The following is a 25,328-nucleotide window of genomic DNA, read 5'->3' on the forward strand; positions in this document are numbered from 1 at the left end:
GTGTGCCAAATTAGCAAGCAAAGATATTTTTTCATTTGTACCAAAATGGCTATGTGATGCTGCCGAATCCTGCATGTATCACAAGTTAAGAAAATAAAATCGAAGAACAAAGTACAAAGCAATGATGTCTACAGGAAAATAAAGATTCCTCAAACATGCACGAATCACACTAAATACAACTTCGAAAGGGTAAATAATATGGGAGACTACTACAACATGTTTAAAGGGTTTGAAAAGTTGATTATGCACACTACACAATATTCGTTAAAATAATCCAATCTGTCAGATATAAACACAGCCACATAGTGTTGTTTCCACTGTACTGTACCGTGTTTATCAGTCTATCACACATGTAAGCAGCATGTTGTGTTTCGAACAGATGAGCACAAACAGATCCCGAGTCTCCGGTCAGGCCTGTGGATCCCAAGCCTGATTCGGCTGATGTGGGACAAGGACTCGCAGATTAGATTTAACACGCTCTTCTACAAGATGTGGCCCCTATCACATCTGTAGATAAGTCGGGAGATAGGAGTGACCCAGTGACCTGAGGAGAAGAGGGGGGAAAGAGGAGTATAAGAGGAGAGGGTGGGGGTGAAAAGAAAAGCAGAGAGAGAGAGAGGAGGGTGAGGAAAGATGAGAGAAAGAGAGCAGACAATTAAGAGAGGAGATGGAGAGAGGAGTTCAAGAAGAGGAGAAAGGGAGAGGATGAGTAAGGGAGAGGAGACAAGAGAAGGGAGAGAGGAGGAGACAGTGAGAGAAAGACAGAAAGAAGAAGAGGGTAGCAGAGGAGGAGGAGAAGGAGTATAGAGGGGGAGCGAGGTGGCAGAGAGAGAGGAGGAAGGAGAGGAGAAGGGGAAGACGGGGGTAGGGTGTTGTTCTAATATAAAGGTCCATTTTTTACAAATTGTCCATATGTGTAAAAAATCTCTTTTTGTCCTGTTTAGACTCATAAGCTCTCACTCACAATGTTATAATATCACTGTATATTTGTGTACAGTGTCAAGTCAGAATTACAGTTAAAATTATTAACATTAATTGCAAATGTTTTTACTACACAACAGAACTAGAATCATATCACAACAATATAGACCAAATATAAACAGTACTACAAAGTATCATATCATCAGTTAGCGAAAGATTGCTGGTCATTCTTTTATTTATTTACATAACATTATAATCATTATTTAATTATATAAAATATCATGTAATGTTGGCCATTATAAAAGAGAGAGCAGATCTCGTTCTGATCTTAGTCCTGGTCTTAGGTCTGGTTCTGATCTTAGTCCTGGTCTTAGTCCTGGTTCTGATCTTAGTCCTAGTTCTGATTTTAGTCCTGGTCTTAGGTCTGGTTCTGATCTTAGTCCTGGTCTTAGGTCTTGTTCTGATCTTAGTCCTGGTCTTAGGCCTGGTTCTGACCTTAGTCCTGATCTTAGTTCTGGCTCTTCACTTGGTCCTGGTCTGGGACCTGGTCCTGGTCTCGACCCAGGATCTGGTCCAACATGTTCTCGCACATGAGGAGACAGCGTGGCACATGGAAGAACCCTGCAGCACATACACAGAGAGCTCACATTGTTCATATGCTTTAGGAGGTTCAGAGTAAACTCAGGGGGTGCTCCTCACCTTTAAAGGGTCCTCCTTTAAAGTCCAGAACCACCTTGCCCTCCTGAGTGAGGTACCCAAACCACTCTCCACTCTGAGCGTCTGGGAACTGCACCAGACAGAACAAACAAAGCACTTCTATTCACCACATATAATGCACTATAATTACACTTAATAAAGCTAAAACAAAGACTTGATTTATAATGAACAAATTGTTTATTATAATAATAATTATGGTTACTCTTGCAATGCGCTTATACCGGCTTGAAAACATGCCACACCAATCACTCATGCACACACCACGTTCACATTAGGCAAGATGGGTAAAGGCTTTTGAAAGCATGATTTTTGTTTTATTCCTTTACTTTAAAATCTTGTATTGAATACTGTGTGTCTAAAATGCTGAGGATTGCTATACATTCTTATTTTAAGATGTCCTTCCTGCCACCTGTTACTTATGTGACAAGAGGTTTTGCAATCCATCTTTTCAGCAACTGCGGGCATTCTTTCAGTGACAGTGACCTTTTGGTAACAGTTAACGGCCTACCTATTTGTGACCAGTGTGTAAAATTAATTTAAGTCCTTATAGGACCAGCCTTCTATAGATTGTACCTTTCTCAGAGTATAAGTACTGGAGGCTCCTTTGTAATGTAACGCATGTGCCTGCTGTCTGTACTTCCCCCTCTGATATCAGATAAAATGTCTTTCAACTCTCTACCTGGTCTGCAATCACTTCTTCACAATTACAGTTTCAGGTTCACTGAGCCACTGTTACCCCTGTATTAGAAATACCTGGCTGTAATGGCAATCATGCAGGATATCACGTAGTACTATGTAGACCCAGTGTATGAGAGGGCTCACATGTTTAAAAGTGTAGTCCCAGACTGAGTGTAAAAAAGAACTCACATGTTTAAAGGTGCAGCCACAGACCCAAAATGCTCTACCACAGACTCAGCCAGTGTAAGGGGTGTGTTTACACTTATTGCTCTGGAGGACTTTGGAGTGCTTTTGAGCTCATTGGTCTAATTTTCCACACATGCTTTTGTTAGGTGCAGCCTTATATTTGTGTTTTTATGTTATTTTCCACGTAAATCTTTAGTTTAGTTTTTGTGCACTTGGGTGCGCTCTAGCAGAGTTGTGAGGCTGGAGGTGTACTGCACTGAGACCTCTGATTTCAAATGAACCAGATGTGTGTTTGGTGCAGATCTGGTTCGGATTGGTGTTTACGTCTCCACAAACAAATAAAAGTGAGCAGGAAATGCATCCATTAATGAATAATTAATTTGGTTTAATAGGATCAAGTGTGCACAGGCCCTAAGAGAAGAAGCAGACTCACATGTTTAAAGGTGTAGTCATAGACCTGGGAGAAGCACTCCAGCAGCTCCGGGCGCCGGGTGTGTGCATATGCCATAAGGAAGGCCACCAGGGCCTCACAGTGCGGCCACCACAATTTCATACTCCACTCCAACTGTATGGAGAGAGAGAGAACGGGAAGGAGGGGGGAGAAGAGAGAGGGATAGGGAGGAAGAGAGGGAGAGGGAGAGAAAGAGACAGAGGGGGAGGGTGACAGAGGAAAGAAGACAGAGAATGCTATATTCACCAAAATGCTTAATAAGTTTCTGTTTTGTTTTTGACTCTCTGACACAGCCCTCCCTTTGCTCTCCATGCTGCCCCTTGTCCCTTCAGAACTATAACATTACAATCAGTGTTGGTCTTGTATCAGGCTCTTGTATATTTATGGCATATACATGGTGATGCAGGCTTGTGAACTTTGGATAGAATCCTACTGCTAACCGTAAGGAGGGTTCAAATAGGGCCTGTGAGAGATTGCTACATTACTCAAACATGCATGGATGACATCTCAAACCTCTTCAGGTATGCTTTTGATGAGGGAACAACATTTTAACATGTTAGAAAGCTCCAAATGAGTTCATCGTGAGCCCCTAGCCCCTTCCCCCTCTCTCACCTGTGTGGGGCAGTGACCGTCCACGTCCCTGAAGTAGAACAGGCCCCCATGGTCCGGGTCCCAGCCGCTGTGGAAGGGCCCCTCAATGAAGCTTCTGATGGCCGTGTCCTGGAGGTCCTGGAGCCCCCACTGTGAGGTGTACTGCAGCAGGAACCAGCCAGCCTCTAGAGCATGTCCTGAGCACACATTATTTTGGAATTAGCCAGCGATTTTTTGATTAGTCAACAAGGCAAATTATCATTTATATAGTACTGTCATGATCCCTGTCCTGCTCTCCCTGCACCCTCGTCTCCCCCCTCCCTCACCTGTCTGTCTCCGGAGCTGGGCGGAATCCTGACTCCTCCCGCGCGCACCTGCCTTCCATCAACGCAATCAACACCACCTGCCGCAGATAAGAGGGGTCTGGACGAGTCACTCGGCGCCGGAACGTCCGCGTACTCCACGTGAATATGCTCTTGGCTTTACACTTCTTTTTGATCGCTGTATGCTCGTGCTTATTGGAACTTTTCTGCCCTTCTCCAGGAATCCGCCGAGAACCAGCTCCGGATCTCCCCTGTCCCTGCACCTCAGCTCTGGTATGGTCTTGTGTCGTCTTGTTCGTCGTGCACCTCTGTCTCTCCACGTCCACGGTCCCGCATCTACGCTCCCCAGCTCCTATGGATTTTGATTCACGACTTGTTAGGACTACGAACTAAGTTTTGAACTATTACCTTTGTTATCACGTGTTTGAATAAAGACATTGTTAAACCTTCGTGAGTCTGCACCCTTGGTGCTTACGCCACGCTGGTTACGACAAGTACAGACTTTTAAACACATTATCAACTGATTAAAAATCTGAAATAAATAGTACTTTTTGGCATTTTAATTGGTGCAATTCCAGCTCCCACAGATGAATACTGTTGTTGTCTCCTTGGGCAAGACACTTAACCCACACCAACCCCAGTGTCTGTGTACACTGGTGTTTGAATGTGTGTGTGAATGGATGATGGTTCCTTGATGTAAAGTGCTTAGAGTACTTTGAAGTTGGAAAAACGCTATATAAAATGTGACCATTTACCTTTCTTTGTGTAGCATCATGGGAAAGTCAAAATAAAGCCAAGATATCAGGAAGAGAATTGTGGACTTGCTTAAGTCTGGTTCACCCTTAAATGCAATTTCCAGATGCCTGAAGGTGCCACATTCATCTGTTCAAAGAATTATAATCAAGTATAAACACCATGGGAATGTCCAGCCATCACACCGCTCAGGAAAGAGACGGGCTCTGTGTCCCAGAGATGAACGTGCTTTGGTTTGTACATATCAACCCATGAGCAAAAGCAAAAGACCTTGTGAACCTTGTGACTGAAGATGCTGCTGAAGCTGGTAAGAGTGTGTCATTATCCACAGTGAAACGAGTACGAGTGTTTATTGACATGGGCTGAAAGGCCACTCTGCAGGAAGAAGCCATTACTCCAAAAGAAACATAAAAAAGCCAGATTACAGTTTGCAAATGCACAGGGACAAAGGCCTTCATTTTTGGAGTTAAAGCTTGGGCACAGATGGGTCTTCCAAATGGACAACCTGAGCAACAATATCCAAAACTCTTTACCCAAGTCATACAGGAAATGATACCACATACTAATGAAATGTATGTAAACATCTGACTTTGAAGAAAGTAATGAAAGATTGTCTAAAAAAATACTTCTCCCATTATTCTGGCCTGACCTAAAACAAGAAAAATTGAGTCTGATTTAATCTCAGACAGTGAGAAAAAAGCATATGTGTCTGGTTTAAACTGTATTCAGATCACCATGTTACATTTTATTATTTTGAAAATGCTATATTTACCAAAACAAGGGGGTTTGAATAAAACATCTAATGGATATCTATATAAAACCTATAAAATCTATAGATAACATAAAACTTCTTCAGGCATTTTTTTGTATTTTTTTATGAGGGAACAACATTACAACATGGTAGTGAAAAAAAGTTGATTTTGCATAATACCTCCTCTTTAATAATGCCACTGTGTTATAGAAGATATATTTGTATTTTAGAGTCTGTACAGTCCAGAGAGTGATTACAATTATCAAAATATTACTATGAATACTTTTTTTAAGTCTATTAATTGTTGTGACCTGGAGCGGGCCCCTAGAGGGAACTCACTTGGAGCGGGCCCCTGGAGGGAGCTCACCTGGATTCTGCAGTCGGCCTTGACAGCCCTGCAGCTCGGCCCCATCCACAGACACGTTCTCCAGCACGGCCATCCCTCCTCTCTGGAAATCATGACAATGGCACAGAACAAATGAATACTAGTTCATTCTCTTCATGCCCAAAATATGCAAGAAACATTTCCATACCAAAGAGTTCTTTAGAACTCTAAAGAATATGAGAACCAGTCTAATGCCTTTGGTTTATACTTCTCCTGTAGATGGCACTAAACACATTTTTTTTTCTTCGCTCAAGCTCTGAGTCCAGTTCCCTTCCCCCTCCGTCAGGTATAACCAATAATAAGACCTTGCTTGGACCTCCATGGATGATCCCAGTAAACCTCCATGTCAGTCTGCCGTGGTCTTTGTCTTTCTGGGCCAGCAGTCTCTGTGAACACCTCTACTCACACAGGCAAGGCTCACAAACCACAAGGTTTTACTACTTGAATGTTTGGATCTGCACATGTTGTATGTTGGATCTATACATGTTGTATGTTGGGCCTGCACATGTTGTATGTTGGATCTATACATGTTGTATGTTGGGCCTGCACATGTTGTATGTTGGATCTATACATGTTGTATGTTGGGCCTGCACATGTTGTATGTTGGATCAATACATGTTGTATGTTGGGCCTGCACATGTTGTATGTTGGATCTATACATGTTGTATGTTGGGCCTGCACATGTTATATGTTGGATTTGCAAATGTTGCACCTCCACATGTTCTACGTTGTATGTTGGACGACTGCATGTTGTAAGTTGTACCTGCACATGTTGTATGTTGGACCTGGACATGTTGTATGACCTACCTGTAGATGCATTAATATCTGCTGCACACACCATTGGCCCACTCTCTGGTACTTGAGGGCCGTCGGGGGGCCCCGGCCCTCGCTCAGCTGCTGCACCAGACACAACAGCATCATGGGCACGGCCATGCTGCTGGACGGAGTGTCCCCAGGGAGTTGAGGGCGACCCAGGCCTGAGGGGTCCTCCTGCACCCAGTGCACCACCTTCTCCATCATCTGCTCAGCCTCAACCTGCAGAGAGCAGTGAGTGTGGGCCAAAGGTGCTGTACTATAGTACTATAGCAAACTGCAACATGAAGCTGCTCTATGAATGTTTACAATTATCAAATAGCAAAGTACTGATCATCGAGGCAATGCCACATCAGGAATGAGATTTGATTTTGTGATATAAAGGGGAATTGGCCAGGTTCTCATTCTCGGATGGTGAGCTACAGATTAACCCTTGAACATCAACACACACCTGCATGTCCCTGTCTCCTGTGACCCTGCTCAGTTCATCCAGGCCCAAGACATAGAAGCATTCGCTGAAAATGGTTCTCTGGATCTTCACAGCTCTCCCATCTCTGGTCAGACAGAAGGCACACTTCCACAGACCACTGCTGCCCCCCACACGAGCATGCTTTCTGAGGAATGCTCCACCTGCAACACAAGTGCAGTACAGTATAGATTGTGGGGAAGTTGGTCAAAATAGGAGGCAGATGGACAACAAAATCTGACAAAATGCATTAAAAGATGACTTTGGTTGAAATGCAAAATAAGAAAACAACATAAACTGTTGACACAACTAAACAGAAAATATAAAACTTAAAACTAAATCTAGCACAACAACCACATGCACACAACTACACTGAAATCTACCCCCAATGAGCCCAAACAGACAGCTTTTAAACTTAATCAGGTAAGTCCATTGTCTCTACAGGTAAGTCTTAGGTCAGTGTTAACGTTAGGAGATGTCTGTGTACTTTAACTTAACTGTGTAACTCTAGGAGATACATCAATGATTTAGTCCCTTAACAAATGTATTAAACACAAGATGACTTAAATTAAATGTTTGTTTCTAGACCCTGTGGTGAACCAGGTAAGTATTGTTTGGATGTGAATGTGTTTGACTGAAATGTTTTAGCTATTTTCTGATGTATGCTATAATATTCCCTCATCAAAAACATACCTGGAGCTGTGTTTTGTTTCATTCACATGTCTAGTTCTTCTCTGGTAAACAATGGCAAACACTCGGTTCCACCTTGTAATGTCATGTGGTAATACGGGAAGTGCGCAACTGTGTTTTTAAACTCCATACACCTTCACTAGAATCATTGGGATAATTTCGGCCTTGCTAAACTCTATTGAACAAAAGGTAAAAGGAGCTATTAACTTGAAAACTACTGCTTTGTGACATCACAAGGTGGAACAGTGCATTTTGACCTTTGGGGATGTAGGCAAACTATATAATAATAAAAAGTTACTTAAACGCATGAATGATTCAAAACACAAACAAAACAAACTCCGGGTATGTTTTTGAGTAGGTAGCCACATTCTAACATGGCTTAAAGCTCACAAGAGTCAATTTCACATAATGTAGGACCTTTAAAGTACAAACTTCTAAAAGCTGCCCACCTCTGCATGGCTACTTTATGATGTTCAAACCTCAGGGGAGTACAAGACTCATTTAGAGTGCAATTTTCTAGATAAAACCACCATGAACACAAAGACACAACAACAAGGAGCAAGGATGGAATCACTAAGTGCTAGATGATATTCACATAAAAAAAAAATACTGTTCAATTAGATCAACTTTAAGACTTGCTTTCATTAAAATGAACTAAGATCTGGGATTTGACTTGGACTTGAACCCCGGGCTTTGAGAGGAGGTGATCTCTCTGAACACCACATGGTAAGTTGTAGTTTCAGTGCTTCATTTTACAGAACAAAGTGGAGAAGGTCCCTCCCATTTCTCTATTCATGACCAAGAGTTTGAGAAGCACCAGATACACAAAAACATGTCAGTTGTAAAAAGTAGGAGCAGTATTCAGTAATTTGGTATAGAGACTTGAACTCAAAGCATAGGACTTTGGACTTACCTAAAGTATAATAGCCAAAAATTATACGCGTAAGAGTATCGTCACTTCAAAATAATATCGATACTCAAGTAGAAGTAAACATAGTGGGCCAAGAAAAAATAAGAGTAAAAAAAGTATTTGGGAAAACTAGTAGTCTTCCATACCGGCATGCCAAAGCCTGATGTTATCAAATCTCAGAAGCTAAACAGGGCTCAGCCTTCTTTATACTTGGATAGGAGACCAGTGGGACTACCAAGTGCCACAGGGGGCACCAGTAGCAAAAACTGTTATGTTTGTAGGCAAGACACTTAACCTACATTGTCTAGTATGAATATGGCATGTGTGTGAATGCTGGTTGGAGGGGCTGATAGTTTGTGGCTTTGTTTATGGCTCGGGGTTTTGTCCTTAGGGTGAACCAGAGCTCAAATGGTGCCTACAAACACAGAGGGAAAAGTAAAGGAGGAGCAACATGTGGAGAAAGCCCTCTCTGCTTGTGGATATCCAAAATGGGCCTTCAATAGATCGAAGAGAACTAAAAAACAGGACAACAGGGAATCTGAACCTAGAAGGAAAGGTGTTATGTTTCCTTACACAGCGGGTGTGTCTGAAAAACTTCAGAGAATCTTCAGACAGTATGAGATTCCTGTCTTTTTCAAACCCACAAACACTTTAAGGTAAAAACTGATTCACCCTAAGGACAAAACCCCGAGCCATAAACAAAGTAATGTAGTCTATTCCATTCAGTGTAGTGAAGAGTGCAGTGAGCTTTACATTGGAGAAACTAAACAGCTACTCTATAAGAGGATGTACCAACACCGGCGTGAGAGTTCCTCTGGACCCCAGTCTGCCGTGCATCTCCATCTCAAAGCCACACACCACTCCTTTTAAGATAGTGAAGTTCAGATCTTAGCCAGAGAAAAGAAATGGTTTGAAAGGGGAGTTAAAGAAGCTAGTTTTGTTAGGAAAGAGAATCCTTCCTTAAACAGAAATGGACAGAAACAGAAATCTCTCCCCCATCTATAACACCATCCTCAGACCCAGAACAATGAGAACAACAGCAGGGTCGTTAAGGGCTGAATAGGTTAGTCGCAGCTAAAACTGGAGACAATAGCAGTTTAGCTATTTAGCTGTTTACAGTTTCAGTGTGGTTAGCTCCTCCCCTCAGATAGATTTAAAGGCAGTGGCCACCAGCATTCTGACTAGAACTGAAGAAGCGCCTTGGATGAGCAGCGAAACGTCTTCACTCCTACAAGATTTGTCCAGTTGACAGATTTAACTTTGTTGTTTGCCGTAACTGAGTAAATGTAACTGAGTACTGCTCACCTATGAACCTGAGCACATGAACAAGAACTTGAGACTTACTTCAGACTTGCAAAACAATAAATTGGTCCCACCTCTAATATATAGTCAGTGCTTTGCCTGGAATGTTCCACAGTATGCCACTTAATGTTTCCTGCATTTATGAAATTACATTTTTTATTGCTCTAATCTGACCTGCCTTATGTTCCTACAGGCTAGACTTAATGGACCTAGATCATGGCATATCAATGCCATACTGTGGAACACTCTGGGCAAAGCCACATCTCAATAGATGTTATGGCAATAGATAGGTGGTATACTCAAAAAGTTATAGAAAGTTATGAAGTCCACCTTTAAATCAAAATTGCTATGTAGATTCATTTATCTTATAGTAGCTTACTTTTAAAATGATTTACAACAGATTAAACACAAGGTAATTTTAGATTGTCCCTCACCTGCTTTGGCAGCCTCCAGGATCTCCTCCGTGTGAAAGCGTGGTACAGTCCGGTACAAGCGACAGTACATCCAGACCTGAGGGGCACTGCATCAGTCACACAGCCCAGATACAGGCCGTGACAGGGTATACTTGGGCAGTGTTACCTACCTGCCGACCCTGGAGCCACACGTACTTGAGCTCATCATACACCCGGCCATCTCTGCTCAGACACGTGAAGAAACCACTGCACATACACACACACATAGACAAAGTGAATCCATACACTGAGTGGCACTTATAAGCTCATTGTGGTGAATAATTAGCCCTGGAGAACCCAAGAAGCCTTTTCTTCTTTGAAAAATTATGAACAATGCATTAAATGACTGCTATAGGTTCACTGAACACTGAAATATCCACTTTTTCAATTTTAACTATATATTCCCTAATTTAGAATCAGGGCCAAATTTGGCCCTTAAAGAATATAATTTATCCAAAAAGAATATAAAATGTACTTCTAGACATTCTGCAAGCTATTACTAAAAAGATTAGCAAAAAAAAACAACACACAATTTTACCAACCGCTGGTTTGCTGAGAAGACCACTTTGTTTGGGAAGTTTTCCAGCTCAACAAAACCGCATGTGGTCAGCCACCTTGTCACTACCACTCTGGCTCATTTTAGTCCAATACTCAGCTACTAGGTGTCTCTATGCAGGGGCCAGAAGTGGCACTCTGGGCTTTTGAAGTTAAATTTGACTTTTTTTTTTGTTTGTTCATTTTGGGTAGCAGCAATTAACTGCGGTCAAATTTGATCCTGTGGGTTCTCCCGGGTTAGGATGCTCAGAATGCATAAGGTCAGTGAGGAATAACTCTGGACCACTGCAAACCTTTTAAAATGATCTAGTTCCGTTTTTCCACTTTTTTAAGACGATAAAAAATACAAAGCAGTGAGCTGAGCAAGGGCGACAGGGGAGACAGGAGTACTTAAGCCTCAAATGCAGGACAAAGCAGGATTTCTCAAACATACACAAATCACTCAAAATAACACTTTGAGTAAGCTATGATGAGGGAACACTGTTATAAAATTTAATAAAAATAGAATTTGCATAGTATTTCATGTTAAGAAAATGAGTATTATCTTTCCACATCCCCATGTTTACAATCCAGTTTGGTGAGACCTCTCCCACTGAAGAGCCCCAGGCCCATTTCCCACAGTGAAAGACTAGACTGACTCCTCTCTTTTAGCCCCATGTTGACAATAGCCAAGCGTTTCACTCCCCTCTACAGCTAATAGAGACCATCAGACAGCAAATCCAGTAGTTCTCAGTGAAAATGAAAGCTAAAAACATACGTTTCTGCACATGTGTAGACTGCATGGTCAGAACTGTCATTAAATCTCAACTAACACCAGTCTATCCACAAGTATAACATTAAGACAAAAATAAATAAATAAAGGTGGACTATGTAACTGTTCTAATGAAGGGTCCTCCACCTACTAGATAGGTACCTGATTTTTACTGTCTTATAAACATGGAAATAAGAACTAGTTCATATTAAACGGTTCACAGTTTACAGTTATTCCTCACATACCTTAAGCATCCTAAGTATTCACTGCAATTAATGTATATGTGTTTTCACAACTCTCCGAGACCATAGTGAAATAGTGTCATGGTACAGCTAACAACAACTAGCAGGCTTCCTGATTCTCAGACAACAAAGTCCTGCAGTGTACTTATTTTGACCTCAAGAGCTAATATATATCTGTACTGGGGTAAGACAACTTTTGCTCAGATAAATGGGAAAAAATCAGGTACAGGACCTTTAATGCCATACTGTGGTACAATTACAAGCAAAGCAATAAAATCTCCATGCATAGAGACAAGAAGGTGGCGGACCTTTCACCAGGAAAGTTACATGGTGTACCAAGTAAAGTACTGACACCACAGCGAGCTGAATATATTTATGAGTAGTGGTAGTAAACAGTTTAATCCACTCCTGTTTGGTTTACATTGCTACTCAATGGAGCTGCTTCCTGAGAGAGGTGGAGAGAGACAGAGGGAAAGGTGGAGACAAAAAGAGACAGGTGGAGGAGAATGTGGAGTGTACCCATGTTCAGGATCATGGGAGTGTGTGTACCCATGTTCAGGATCATGGGAGTGTGTGTACCCATGTTCAGGATCATGGGAGTGTGTGTACTCCTGTTCAAGATCATGGGAGTGTGTGTACTCCTGTTCAAGATCATGGGAGTGTGTGTACTCCTGTTCAAGATCATGGGAGTGTGTGTACTCGTGTTCAGGATCATGAGAGTGTGAGTATCCGTGTTCAGAATCATGGGTGTGTGTACCCGTGTTCAGGATGATGGGAGTGTGTGTACCTGTGTTCAGGATCATGGGAGTGTGTGTACCCGTATTCAGGATCATGGGAGTGAATGGACCTGTGTACAGGATCATGGGAGTGAGTGTACCCGTGTTCAGAATCATGGGAGTGAGTGTACCCGTGTTCAGGATCATGGGAGTGTGTGTACCCGTGTTCAGGATCACGGGAGTGAGTGGACCTGTGTACAGGATCATGAGAGTGTTTGTACCTGTGTTCAGGATCATGGTAGTATGTGTACCCGTGTTCAGGATCATGGGAGTGAGTGGACCTGTGTACAGGATCATGGGAGTGAGTGTACCCGTGTTCAGAATCATGGGAGTCTGTGTACCCGTGTTCAGAATCATGGGAATGAGTGTACCCGTGTTCAGGATCATGGGAGTGTGTGTACCCGTGTTCAGGATCACAGGAGTGAGTGGACCTGTGTACAGGATCATGAGAGTGTTTGTACCTGTGTTCAGGATCATGGTAGTATGTGTACCCGTGTTCAGGATCATGGGAGTGAGTGGACCTGTGTACAGGATCATGGGAGTGAGTGTACCCGTGTTCAGAATCATGGGAGTCTGTGTACCCGTGTTCAGAATCATGGGAGTCTGTGTACCCGTGTTCAGAATCATGGGAATGAGTGTACCCGTGTTCAGGATCATGGGAGTGTGTGTACCCGTGTTCAGGATCACAGGAGTGAGTGGACCTGTGTACAGGATCATGAGAGTGTTTGTACCTGTGTTCAGGATCATGGTAGTATGTGTACCCGTGTTCAGGATCATGGGAGTGAGTGGACCTGTGTACAGGATCATGGGAGTGAGTGTACCCGTGTTCAGGATCATGGGAGTGTGTGTACCCATTTTCAGGATCACGGGAGTGAGTGGACCTGTGTACAGGATCATGGGAGTGTGTGTACCCGTGTTCAGGATCACGGGAGTGAGTAGACCTGTGTACAGGATCATGGGAGTGAGTGTACCCGTGTTCAGAATCATGGGAGTCTGTGTACCCGTGTTCAGAATCATAGGAGTGAGTGTACCAGTGTTCAGGATCATGGGAGTGAGTGGACCTGTGTACAGGATCATGGGAGTGAGTGTACCCGTGTTCAGGATCATGGGAGTGTGTGTACCAGTGTTCAGAATCATGGGAGTGAGTGTACCCGTGTTCAGAATCATGGGAGTGAGTGTACCCGTGTTCAGGATCATGGGAGTGCTTGACCCAGAAGTCCACAGTTCGGTCCAGCTCTTGGCGGATGCGCTCTCTGAACTGCTCCAGCCTCTGCACAGACATGACACCACCTGCTGGACACAGGGAGGAACCAATGAGGTGTAAACTATCTGTGTAATCCCTCAGTCGTCCAGGTTTGATCCATAGCAGAAGATAGCACAAGCAACATGTTTCTTTAGCTAATGCGGTATAAGAAAACTCAGATTGATGGTAACCTGTAGTAAACAACAGCAGCCATGCTCTGACTGTGTAATTCTACTCAAGGACTCATGCAAACTAATTGATATTTTGCAGCTGATGTCATCAACATGCCCTGGGAGGTGAGGCTAACTGTCTGTACTGCTCTGTCTGAAGCTCTGTTACTTAAGTTAGACTTTATTCTGAGCTTTATTTTAACACGGCTGACTATACTGACCATAAAGAACTGATTTATCTGTAACTACAACTTATGAGCTGATTTTGCAGTTAAATAAGTCCCTCTCAAATAACATTACACTCACAAGCTAGCTCGCATTGGCCAATAGTTTTCAGTTTCTAAAAAGATCCATGAATGCTTGCATTTATCACAACCCTGCTGAAAATGTCCATTTTGTGTTGCTTTTTTTCAGTGTATTTTTCTGTAAGTCTACTACATTCTACATTTTATATAAACACAGTAGATATCAAATGTATGATGCAAGATATAGGGAATTGTGTAGCAAAGAAAAAAAGTTACATAACTAAATATGGCCTTCTTTCAATTAGTTTCTTGATGCAGTCTCATGAAATGCTTTTCACTTTACAGCTGTGCCTTATCTGGATCAAGAAATGCCAACAATGCAAAACAGTGGTCAAAACAAAGAGTGGCTATTTTTTTAAATCTAAAACAAGTTGATAGTTATTTTGAGTTTATCTTTTGTTTACTACATTCCACACATGTTTATTCAGAGTTTTGAAGCCTTCAGTGAGAGTCTAGGACGTAAATAATCATGGAAATAAAGAAAAAAGCATAAGGTCTGTCCAAAGTTTTGACTGATAGTGTACATTATTTTCTATTTTAGAATTTTTCTACTCCCACAATCACAAGATGGCTGTGGCAATTGTATCATACCTCATAGAAAGGAACCATCAGGGACAGATGCTGCTCAGGAGTACCTAGCTGGAGGAGTATAACCTATTGGCCATGTTTTGGTTAGATGAGGGGCACCAGAGCACCTCGAGGATACCTTTTCCGACACAGGTAGAGCATCAAAAGGCTCTGATCAGAGATTGGAACACAGGACGCAGGTTTAGAAAAAGGAATTTGAAGCACTGCGCAGCTTGTTAAATGACTGCAGCTTTACTTTACTCCTCCTGTCGCATGTCTACCCCCGTCACAGGTGTACATGTGTGGATGGTTAAGAGCATGTGAGAGGCCCGGCATCTCCAAAGTTACTTGTTTAAATAATTAGCGAATCCAATAATTTGCCAATAGTTAACTGACAGAGAAACATTTAAAACTAGGCTACCTCTTAGTGACATCACATGGTTGAACAGATCATTTTAAGCTTTGGGGATGTAGACTGGGTAATAATGCAGGATTACTCAAACATATGTGAGTGAAACAAAACACAACTCCAGGTATGTTGTGCGGGAGGTAACAACATTCCAATATGACTAAAAGCTCAGGAGTCAGATTGCATAATATAGGACCTTTACCATGTGGCATTGTCTCAGCAGCCACATCTCTCCAAAATCCTGATGACAGTGCAGTATTTGACTTGACCATCTGACTTCCTAACACATCTCTGAAACAGCTGACTGGGGACTTTTACATATTCCTGGATGTCACGTGTATGATAAAAGTAAGCTGGCCTACAAGCTGCGCACTGTTGCAAGATTTGAATGTAAAAGTACTTACTCAAAACTGATGAGAACTTAAATGTCTCTGCAGAAGTGTCGCTTGAAAGAGTTTAACGATTCAGTAAAGAGCCTGTTCCGCTAATCTGATCTGAGTCTGTGCAGTGCATCCGAAGTCCAATGCCGCTGAGTCCCGGTGTGTCCCGCTGTGTCCCGCTGTCCCCTGACTTGTCCCCTCGGTGTCAGCCCGAAGACGCGCTCCTATCTCGGGGTGAGTGAGTGCTTCTGTGTCGGCTGGAGCTGCGTGTATGCAGAGTAGAATGCGAAGTGTCGGTCATGTGACAGGGGAGTTGCGCGCATAAACAACGAGAGCAGTGTGTGAGCGCGCGTCTCACTGAGCGCATCTGCAGCGGGGGCGCGCTTGGACTGGTGGAGATAAACCCTGGCGCATGTTTGGCTGAGTTTCGACGAAATACGCCACAGTAAACCCAGTTTACTGTGAGTGGTGTTGGAAATGTAAGTTTTGCATATGTTTTTCAAATGATGTCTCTGTAATTCCTCAGTCGTCCTCGGTCGTCCTGATCCATACTTCTACCTGGAGACACCGTTCCTCTCCAATAGTTAATGCTGTGGAACAAACTGGCCTTCTTATGCAGTAATATGTGCAATAATGAGGTCCAGATCTTGAATTTTGATCTTAGTCCACTTGTCATCCACGTATCGATACCAATGTGTGGGTGGAGTGCCAATGAGGCCAATGCATCCTGTTCAAATTATTTCATGTATAAATTTGCCACAATAGGAGAGGCCGGTTAACAACTGAGGATTTGCCTGTATAATTTTCCTCTAAACTGGAAATATGTGGTATTTAAACAATTTTCCAGCAGCTTGCAGATTTGGTCCGGTGTCAGTTTGTCTTAGCCAGAGAAAAGGAATGGTTTGAGAGGGAAGTTAAAGAAGCTATTTTTGTTGGGAAAGACAGTCCTTCCTTAAACAGTGATGGGGGCCTGAGACATAATCTCTCACCGAACTACAACACTGTCCTCAGACCCAAAACAAAGACAACAATAGCAGGGTCGTTAAAGGTTGAATAGGGTCGTTTAAGATGAAACTGGAGACAATAGATGTTTACAGTTTCAATGTACTTAGTCCCTCGCTTCAGATAAGATATAAGGCAGTGGCCACCAGTAATCTGACCAGAACTGAAGAAGCGGCTTGGATAAGCAACGAAACGTCTTCACTCCTACAACAATTTGTGCAGTTGACAGATCTAAATCTGTCTTTTGCCATTTTGAAAATGGCATTGTTTTATGTTTTCAGTTATAATTTGGTGGGGTAACATCCGTGGCAAATGTGAATGTCCAGTTAAGTTGCAGTGTAAAGAAAAGAGAGAAAAAATTGAAAATGTATGTGACATATTCCATACAGGACAGAATTGTATCTTTAATAAGTTCAAGGGACCATAGTTTATGTAAGATATACATAAACATTACCTATCTGTCCCAAATGTAGGTTTTTGCTGATAATCGCCATTAAAGCCCTACACCTACAATGAATCATTAATCAGTGCTAGTGCAGCCTCTGCAGCTCAGTGAGTGAATTCTGGAAGTTCTGAGCTTCCACATGAGGCATGGTCTGTCCACACACTGAGAATGAGAAAAAACTTACGTGTGTCCTCTATCTGCAGTTTAAGGCACTGGCAACACAGGTTCAGTTGTGGTGGTAGTACAGTAAGAGCACAGGCTATATACAGTTCTTTTAAAAATACGCACATGAAATAATTTTTTTTACCCAGTGAAACATTGCTTTAACAAAATAACATTTTCATGTATTTTAGTTGTCAAATTATAATTGTTATGTAAATTGGAGGATCTTATTACACGCCTCTACTTTCTATCACAGCCCATGTTCAACCAAGGGCAAGGGCAAAATTGGCTGAGTGGTTACGGTTCTTACTCTGACTAGTTCAGTTGTTGTGTTCTTTGGCAAGACACTTCACTCTGCTACAACAAGGAGCTTACCACCACCAAGTGTGAATGAATGAGAGTGAATGCTTTTGGTGTCTTGAGAGGCGTGATATAAATCTGATGAATTACTAAGAAGTATACATGCCAAAATTCTAAATTATTATTATTATTATTTTTAATAAATCTCAATCTGGTATTATTCTATAAAGTTAAAATGTAAATATGTGAAGAACTTTTTTAAAGGGCCCATATTATGTAATTTTCTGATCTATGTTACAATGTTGTTTCCTCATCAAAAACATACCCGGATTTGCATTTTGTTTAATTCAGACAAACTCTTTATATTTAGGCTGAGTTCTTCTCTCACACATCTCTCTGTTCCACCTTGTGATGTCATGTGGTAATACAGGAAGTACTCCATTGTGTTTTTAAACTCCATACACCTTTTAATTATTTGGATGATTTCATCCCTGGGACTGGTAAACTCTGCTGAACTAAAGGTAAAAGGAGCTGTTAACTTGAAAACTACCCCTTCATGACATCACAAGGTGGAACAGAGCATTTTGAACTTTGGAGATGTAGATAGACTACATCAGTAAAACTAGTATTACTGAAATATCTGTGAATGAAACGAAACACAATTCCAGGTCTGTTTTTGAGGACATAACAATGTTATAACATGTCTCAAAGTTCACAAGAGTTTATTTTGCATAACATAGAACCTTTAAGTAAATCAGATAAAGTACAGCTGCCCAGCACAGATCGGGTATGATGATGTATTACTAAAGTTATGAGACCATAGCACAACCCAGAGTGAGAGTCACTTCCTGTGCTCATGTGAGAAAGTAGAGCCACACATTTTGTAATCTCTGTTTGTCAATAGTGTGTTAATATGTTAATCCTGTCCTCACAAGTCTGCACAAGAGTGGAAAGTCCTCTATTACACCTCTGCTCTTAGAGGAGAGAGACACACCCTAGAGACAGGATATGGGCTCAGATAGAGAGAAAGAGAGAAAGGGAGAGGACAGGGGACACAGAGAAGAGGACAGGATAGCAGAGGACACACACAGAGAGATAGTTAGATAGTTAGAGAGTGAGTGACAGGGGGTGAGAGAGAGGAAAGAGGAGCAAAAAGAGAGAACAAGGGACAAGGACAAGAGGAGAGAGAGGGGAGAGCAGAGGACATAAGGAGAAGATATATGACTGTGAAGGGAGGAAAGTGGTCAAAAGACAACTCTACACAGAGATAGAGATAGCTAGAGAGGGGGGGAGAGAGTGAAGAGAGTGCATGGAGAACAGGACAGATAGGGAGAGAGAGAGGAGATAGAGGACAGTGAAGGTGGACAAACGGCAGAGGACACAGACAGCAAAGGACGCTCGCACACAGAGAGAGACAGGACACAGGAAGAGAGAGAGCAAAGGACATAGAGAAAGAGAGGAGAGAGAGGAGAGAGAGCAGAGGGCACACAGAGAGAGATAAAGCGAGGAAAAGAGAACGAGACAGTAGAGGACACAGAGAGAAGAAAGAAAGCAGAGTACACACAGATCTAGCAAACGAAGACACACAGAGAGAGATAAAGAGCAAAGAAAACTGAGAGAAAGAAGAGACAGAGCAGAGGACACACACACACACAGAGAAGAGACAGAGCAGAGGACACACACACACACACACAGAGAGAGAGAGAGAGAGAGAGAGAGGGAGCAAAGGACACTGAGAGAGAGAAGAGACAAGAGCAGAGGACACAGAGAGAGAAAGAGAGAGACAGTAGAGGACATAGAGAGGAGAAAGAAAGCAGAGGACACACATCTAGCAAAAGAAGACACACACACAGAGATAGAGAGCAAAGGACACTGAGAGAGAAAGAGAAAGAGAGCAGAAGACACAGTAGAAGACTGAGAACTTGTGGAAGAGCACAGAGGACAGTGGACTATTCCAACTAAAAATGGCTCCAAACTTCCAGGAGAACTGCCTGTGTACTCTGCTCAGAGCGGGGGTGTTTGTCGCAGGTGAGATATCGAAAAAAATAATAATTAATCTCAAGCATTTGTCAAAGTCTGAGAGCTTTTGCTTTTTGATCCTCAGGTTGCACCATACTTGTGGTGGCTGCGTTCCCTGTGGTGCAAATTGTGATGGGTGAGCGAATCATGTCATTTTGTTGGATGTTATGGAATTGTGTTATTTTACATATAAATGCACAGTCCTTAAGTTCTGGTTTAGTACTCTTTTCACCCTGGTTCAATCTTGGTTTAGTCTAGGTTTAGTAATATTTCAATCCTTTTTATAGTCCTGGTTCAGTGCTGGTTTAGTCTTGGTTTAGTCTTAGTTCAGTGTTCAGTCTTCTTTTAATCCTAGTTGTCCTAGTTATGTCCTGGTTTAAACCTGTTTTAATTCTTGTTTAGTACTGGTTTGGTCTTGGTTCAGTTCTGGTTTGGTCCTGATTCAGTATTGGTTTAATCCTGATTCAGTCCTAGATTAGTCCTGATTTACTTCTGGTTCAGTCCTTCTTCACTTCTGGTTTAGTCCTGGTTCAGTCCTGGTTTAGTCCTGGTTTAGTCCTAGTTTAATCTTGTTTCAGTCCTGGTTTAGTCTTGTTTCAGTCCTGGCATAGTCCTGGTTCAGTGCTGATTTAGTCTTGTTTCGGTCCTGGTTTAGTTTTGTTTCCGTCCTGGTTCAGTCCTGGTTTAGTCCTGGTTGTTGAGTCCAGTTTCAGCCCTGGTGTAGTCCTTATTCAGTCCGGTTTTAGCCCTGTTCTGGCCCTTGTATGCAGGTGTAGTGTACATGGGTTCCTGTCCCCTGTCCCCTGTCCTGCCTGTACACCTGCTGGTCAGTGGAGTGGGGGCTCTCCTCATCATGAGCCTTCTGGCCCTTCCTCATCTGCTGTGTCCAGAGCGCCACACCAACTCCCTCTGGACCCTGTGGATGATCAGCCTGGGCCTGCTCTACTTGGTCTGGTTCCTCTATGGTCAGTAAAATTTCAAACTCGATTTTGATACTCAGCAATACACTTGATATTCAATACCAATTCTGATACCACAATAACAATACAAACACACTCTTTATTCAGACAATATATTGTGATTTTTAAATGGTAGTACTATCGTTTTTAAAAAACATACGACCTTATGTCTGTGTAATTCCTCAGTCATCCACGTGTGTTCCATAGTGGTCCATGGGTGTATTGACATATGCTCAGATGAGTATTTAGTTTCAATACTAGTTTTAGTATTGAATAGTATTTGATTTTTGTTCTGAGAACCCTAAATGTAACTGAGTAGATTTGTTGTACTATTTTGAGTAGATTAATAAACCTGTCATTAAGCCACTGGACAAATCCTAATAGTCCCGAACCAAACACATATAATGACACTCTGCAGCACCTGCTCTGATTCATCAAATCAGAGCCATCAAATCTTATATAAAATATTACTCTAAAATTCAACTAAAACTTCTGTAAGTAATTAGTACTTTGAGCAGATTTATCATTTGTACTTTGCGCTCTTCTGGTGGAAGGTCCACCAAATGCTTGTCTTCATGGAGATGTTATTGCTTCTCCTGGAATGTTCCACAGTATGGCATCTCCATGGAGAAAAGCAGGTGGTCCCATCAGGCCAAGTTACAGGTCAGATCTGTGGAGAGGTGAGCCCGCTCACAGTAAGAATGTGTCTTCAGTGACATAAAGGACAAATAAATGCGTCATAGTGGAACATTGAAGGCACTACAATAACACCTCTAATACTGGACCTTGTACCAGAAAAAATACGCAGTGAACCTTTAAATGGTTTAGGTTACAATATTTCTGATCTATGTTATTCTGTTGTTTTCCTCATCACAAACATACCTAGAGTTGTGTTTTGTTTCATCCTGCATATTTAGACTTCGTTTCATTCCCAAACTGAAAACACTCTGTTTCTCCGTGAGATGCCAAACTTTGAAGTTACAGCTATTGTTTTAGCCTCATTCAAACTGCTTCACTGCTTTGTGCACCACAGATATTGAAGATTAAAGCAGTTCAATTGAGGCTAAAAATCTGAAAAAAATATTTTATTGTAACACGAAATGCCACTGAGGCAAGAGGGAAAGCAATCTGTAACTGAACGATTCCTTCAGCAAAGCTAATGCTGAAGGAACCGTGTTGGTCTAATCCTTATTTCCTCTATCATACTGTAAGTTTCATGTCCCAGTTCATCTTAAAGCCAGCACAGCTGCTCAACTCAATGCTAAACTCTGCCAGCCTATTTTTCTGTGAGTTATGTTATTGTAATCAAGATTTGTGTATCATTTATACCACATGTGTCAAACTCAAGGCCCGGGGGCCAAATGTGGCCCTCCACATCATTTTATGTGGCCCTCGACATGATAAATTAAAAGGTATGATGGTCTTAACATGTCATTTTATCAAGAGATATGTTGTTACACAGACATTTTTACATTTATGCAAATGAATATGCAATATGACATTGACATTGAATAAGTAATAAATACACAAACAGTTAATTAACAAGTTTAAAAAGTAGCTCCATCTATTTTACATCTGGCCCTTTGAGAGCAGCCATTTTGCTGATGTGGCCTTCGGTGAAAATGTGTTTGACACAACTGATTTAAACAATAAGGCCGTTTTCACACTGCTACTAGTTAGGTCGACGTAAAAGAGCATTCGCTCCCAGAGCTGGGTTCTTGGGCCGGGCTGAACCTGTCTCACTCTGGAGCAGCTCCAAAAAAGCAGATAACGTATATTTCTGTGAACAGACACTGCAGAGCTGCTGTTCGGCACGTTCGTCTGACGAGGCATTTTGGATCAACTTAATATACAGAGGGAGGCTAGTCTCCCTGTGCCTCTGCGCAGATAAGCCTTGGTCTGTCTGTGTGTCGTTCCAAAAGCTTTTTCTCTTCATTACGCCTCCTCTGCGTACAACCCTCATGATGTATTTAGCCACAGGTGAACAAAAAGACCACTGCGTACAGGGGCAACGAGCGTGTGCGCACCTCCCAATATGGACCTGCCACCACTGTCACAAGGTGAAACGGAGCATTTTTAGGTTTGCAGACAGCCTAAAATTCAGGATTACATTTTGAATGAAACAAAATAAAACTCCAGGTATGTTTTTGAGGAGGTAACAACATTATAACTTGGGTAAAAGCTCACATGAGTAAGTTTGGTGTAATATAGGATTTTTATGTAACTGTACTAATGTTAGTACTATTTCCACCACTGCATGTGTCCAGTAGTGGAAGCTCTTGGAACACTTAGGGCCAGTGAAATGTGAAAAGTAATTTTCCTTTTATAAGCAATTGTATAAATAACTGTGTTTTTGATCTCAGGGAGCTATCTCATCTACTCAGTGTACCCACCGCAGTACACCGACAGCCCCAGTATCCCCAGAAACTCCACATCCAATGCAGTGGTCAGCTCTGGTCCGGGACCCACACCCTCAGGGGCCTCTGTAGTGGTCAGCTCTGGTCCGGGGCCCACACCCTCAGGGGCCTCTGTAGTGGTCAGCTCTGGTCCGGGGCCCACACCCTCAGGGCCCTCTGTAGAGGTCAGCTCTGGTCAGAGGCCCACACATTCAGGGCCCTCTGCAGTGGTCAGTTCTGGTCAGAGGCCTACACGTGCAGGGCTCTCTGCAGTATTGCACTCGCATCGCACAGGGTCCTCTGTTGGGGGGCCCTCAACAGCAGTAAATTCAGGGCTCCACTGTCACCGCTCTATGTACCTGTTTGCCTTCTGGAGCCATACACTGGTGTACGTGTTTGCAGGCAATGCTCTGGTCCTGCTGCTGTGTCTCTGCTGCTTCATGAAGGTCTCTGATCTGGTGGTCAAACATCTCACCACCTGAAGACCAGACTGAGAAGACCAGACTGAGATTAAAACTGTACCCAGGGTTTTAGTATTATCATATGGGCTCACACTCTATTGTAATATTATAATATAATATTATTATATATCCTGTTGTAATTTTACTCTTTCTTAGAGTAAAGTACTTACTCTTTTATTGCTGGTTTGTAAAGCTTCTTCACTGCATGTCAATAAAAGCTTTTCTGAAAAAGGTCTGGAGGTGGTATAGCCTGTTGTTAATCGCCTTGAGAGAGCTAATTAAAGCATTTACATTGTTCTATGTAAGTGTGGTAAGACATCTGTTGAGGCCTGTGCATCAGGTGCACTTACCTGGTTTCCCGCGGTGTGGTCTGGTGGACTATATAAGCGCTCCCTTTCTCATTGCTCCCCCTTTTGCCCACACGCATTTCCGGCTCCCTGTACAGGCAGCTCTGTCCTCCATGCCCAAAGTCCTAATCCGTTACACTTCATTCATGAAAATATCCAAATTCGTAAATCAACACTTTTAGTGCCACCGTCTGACTGCAGCTCGGCACCGCTTCACTTTCTCAATACGATGAACTTCACAGCGCATTGTCTTTGGCGACAGGTAATTAATATCCACCCCTGTCCATTCACAAAACTGTCCAAACTAAAGTCCATGTTTCATGTAGCTTCTCCGCTTGGCCATAAGCACCTTGTGCCAAGTGCGCGTCGCTGTGTGCCTTCATCTGTGGTGCGCTTTCACCAATAGAAAAAGGGAAACGCATCCCAAATGTAATTTCAACTCAAAGCATAAATCCTCTGTTAGTTTGGTTGTGTAGTTGGCATTGTACCAAGGACGAAATGAGTCATCTTACATCTCATCATTTTAAACTCCAGAAAGTGAGCTGCGTAACTCCCAGCCATCAACCCTGGGATTGTGTGCTCACCCTACTCAGTCAACGGCATGTCCCTCCTTAGCTGGGTTCAGTTACATTGTGCTTAGGACTAATGGTAACTCCCCATTCATTTTAGGTGTGGTCAGTAGCGGCACAGGGCACGCCACCTCTGCTGTTTTCTTTTGTCTTGCGTTGCCTTCCTTTGCTTTGTCTTTCTTTGCTTTGTCTTGTTTTGTTCTGCTTTCTTGCCTCACCTTTTTTTTTTTTTGTTATGCTCAATTTACAATTTCATTTGGTCCACGGTGAGGTTGCCTCTTTTTAGTGGCGCTGTTCTGGGCAGAGCGTGGACTGGTGCACCTGAGCTCAGATTTTATATGTTGTAGTTGTTGTTAATGAAATTAAACCTTTTTTCTTTAATATGTCTAATAAACATGATGTAAATTAAGTGGAACCTGGCTCTTCTATTCTGATATGCTTACCTGTGTGCCTTATACTTAGGTTCTATTCCTCAAACTAAATAGGGTAGTGTTGTTGCTACACTCATATTTTTGTAGTACTATCCCAAATTGTTAACCCCTCGATTGGCACAAAAATTTTTTTTTTTTTTTTTTTTTTTCCAAATATGAGTGTGGCATGGACAAAATAAAGGTGTACCTTCAACTCACATCTTTTGTGGGGATTTCTATAGCAGGTCTTTATTTTGTGTTCAGACTCTAAACTAACAGCTACAAACGGACCAAAGGACAGAAGGGGGTTAACGGAATGGCTTTTGTGGTCTTATAGCGCCTTCTACTGGACTGGTGTAGGCTTTACAAGCTCCTAGGGTTCTTCAGATTTGAAGAAAAAATGTTCATTGTACATTTTAAAAAATTATATCATATATATCATATATTAGGCCTATTTAAACAAGACAATAG

The 25,328-nt window shown here is 42.3% G+C and overlaps 2 protein-coding genes across 2 annotated transcripts; one reads left to right on the forward strand and one right to left on the reverse strand.

Annotated features, from left to right (window-relative positions):
- Positions 1-1,140: 1,140 nt before the first annotated feature.
- On the reverse strand, positions 1,141-16,067 carry renbp (renin binding protein). Its single transcript, XM_033969613.2, has 11 exons — positions 15,812-16,067; positions 13,895-14,006; positions 10,521-10,596; positions 10,372-10,447; positions 7,021-7,199; positions 6,564-6,791; positions 5,739-5,820; positions 3,566-3,741; positions 2,936-3,067; positions 1,621-1,708; positions 1,141-1,542 (listed from the first exon to the last, which is right to left on the reverse strand). Exons 2-11 carry the CDS (start codon positions 13,993-13,995, stop codon positions 1,430-1,432), a joined length of 1,251 nt encoding a protein of 416 aa, XP_033825504.1. The 5' UTR covers positions 13,996-14,006; positions 15,812-16,067; the 3' UTR covers positions 1,141-1,429.
- A 2,476-nt stretch (positions 16,068-18,543) lies between these two features.
- On the forward strand, positions 18,544-23,623 carry LOC129456392 (uncharacterized). Its single transcript, XM_055223079.1, has 4 exons — positions 18,544-19,724; positions 19,801-19,851; positions 20,486-20,680; positions 23,038-23,623. Exons 1-4 carry the CDS (start codon positions 19,661-19,663, stop codon positions 23,550-23,552), a joined length of 825 nt encoding a protein of 274 aa, XP_055079054.1. The 5' UTR covers positions 18,544-19,660; the 3' UTR covers positions 23,553-23,623.
- The last annotated feature ends 1,705 nt before the right edge of the window (positions 23,624-25,328 follow it).

Source organism: Periophthalmus magnuspinnatus, chromosome 7, assembly GCF_009829125.3.
Source record: "Periophthalmus magnuspinnatus isolate fPerMag1 chromosome 7, fPerMag1.2.pri, whole genome shotgun sequence".
NCBI lineage: Eukaryota > Metazoa > Chordata > Actinopteri > Gobiiformes > Gobiidae > Periophthalmus > Periophthalmus magnuspinnatus.

Bases quoted from the DNA above. Each gene is read 5' to 3' on its own strand.
- renbp (XM_033969613.2), bottom strand. From the start codon at position 13,995: ATGTCTGTGCAGAGGCTGGAGCAGTTCAGAGAGCGCATCCGCCAAGAG. The intron at 3,742-5,738 runs GTGAGCTCCCTC...ATGTGTGCTCAG, and splicing joins AGGCCGACTGCAGAATCCAG to GACATGCTCTAGAGGCTGGC. The intron at 3,068-3,565 runs GTGAGAGAGGGG...CTCTCCATACAG, and splicing joins ACGGTCACTGCCCCACACAG to TTGGAGTGGAGTATGAAATT.
- LOC129456392 (XM_055223079.1), top strand. From the start codon at position 19,661: ATGGCTCCAAACTTCCAGGAGAACTGCCTGTGTACTCTGCTCAGAGCG. The intron at 19,852-20,485 runs GTGAGCGAATCA...CCTTGTATGCAG, and splicing joins TGTGGTGCAAATTGTGATGG to GTGTAGTGTACATGGGTTCC. The intron at 20,681-23,037 runs GTCAGTAAAATT...TTTTGATCTCAG, and splicing joins CTTGGTCTGGTTCCTCTATG to GGAGCTATCTCATCTACTCA.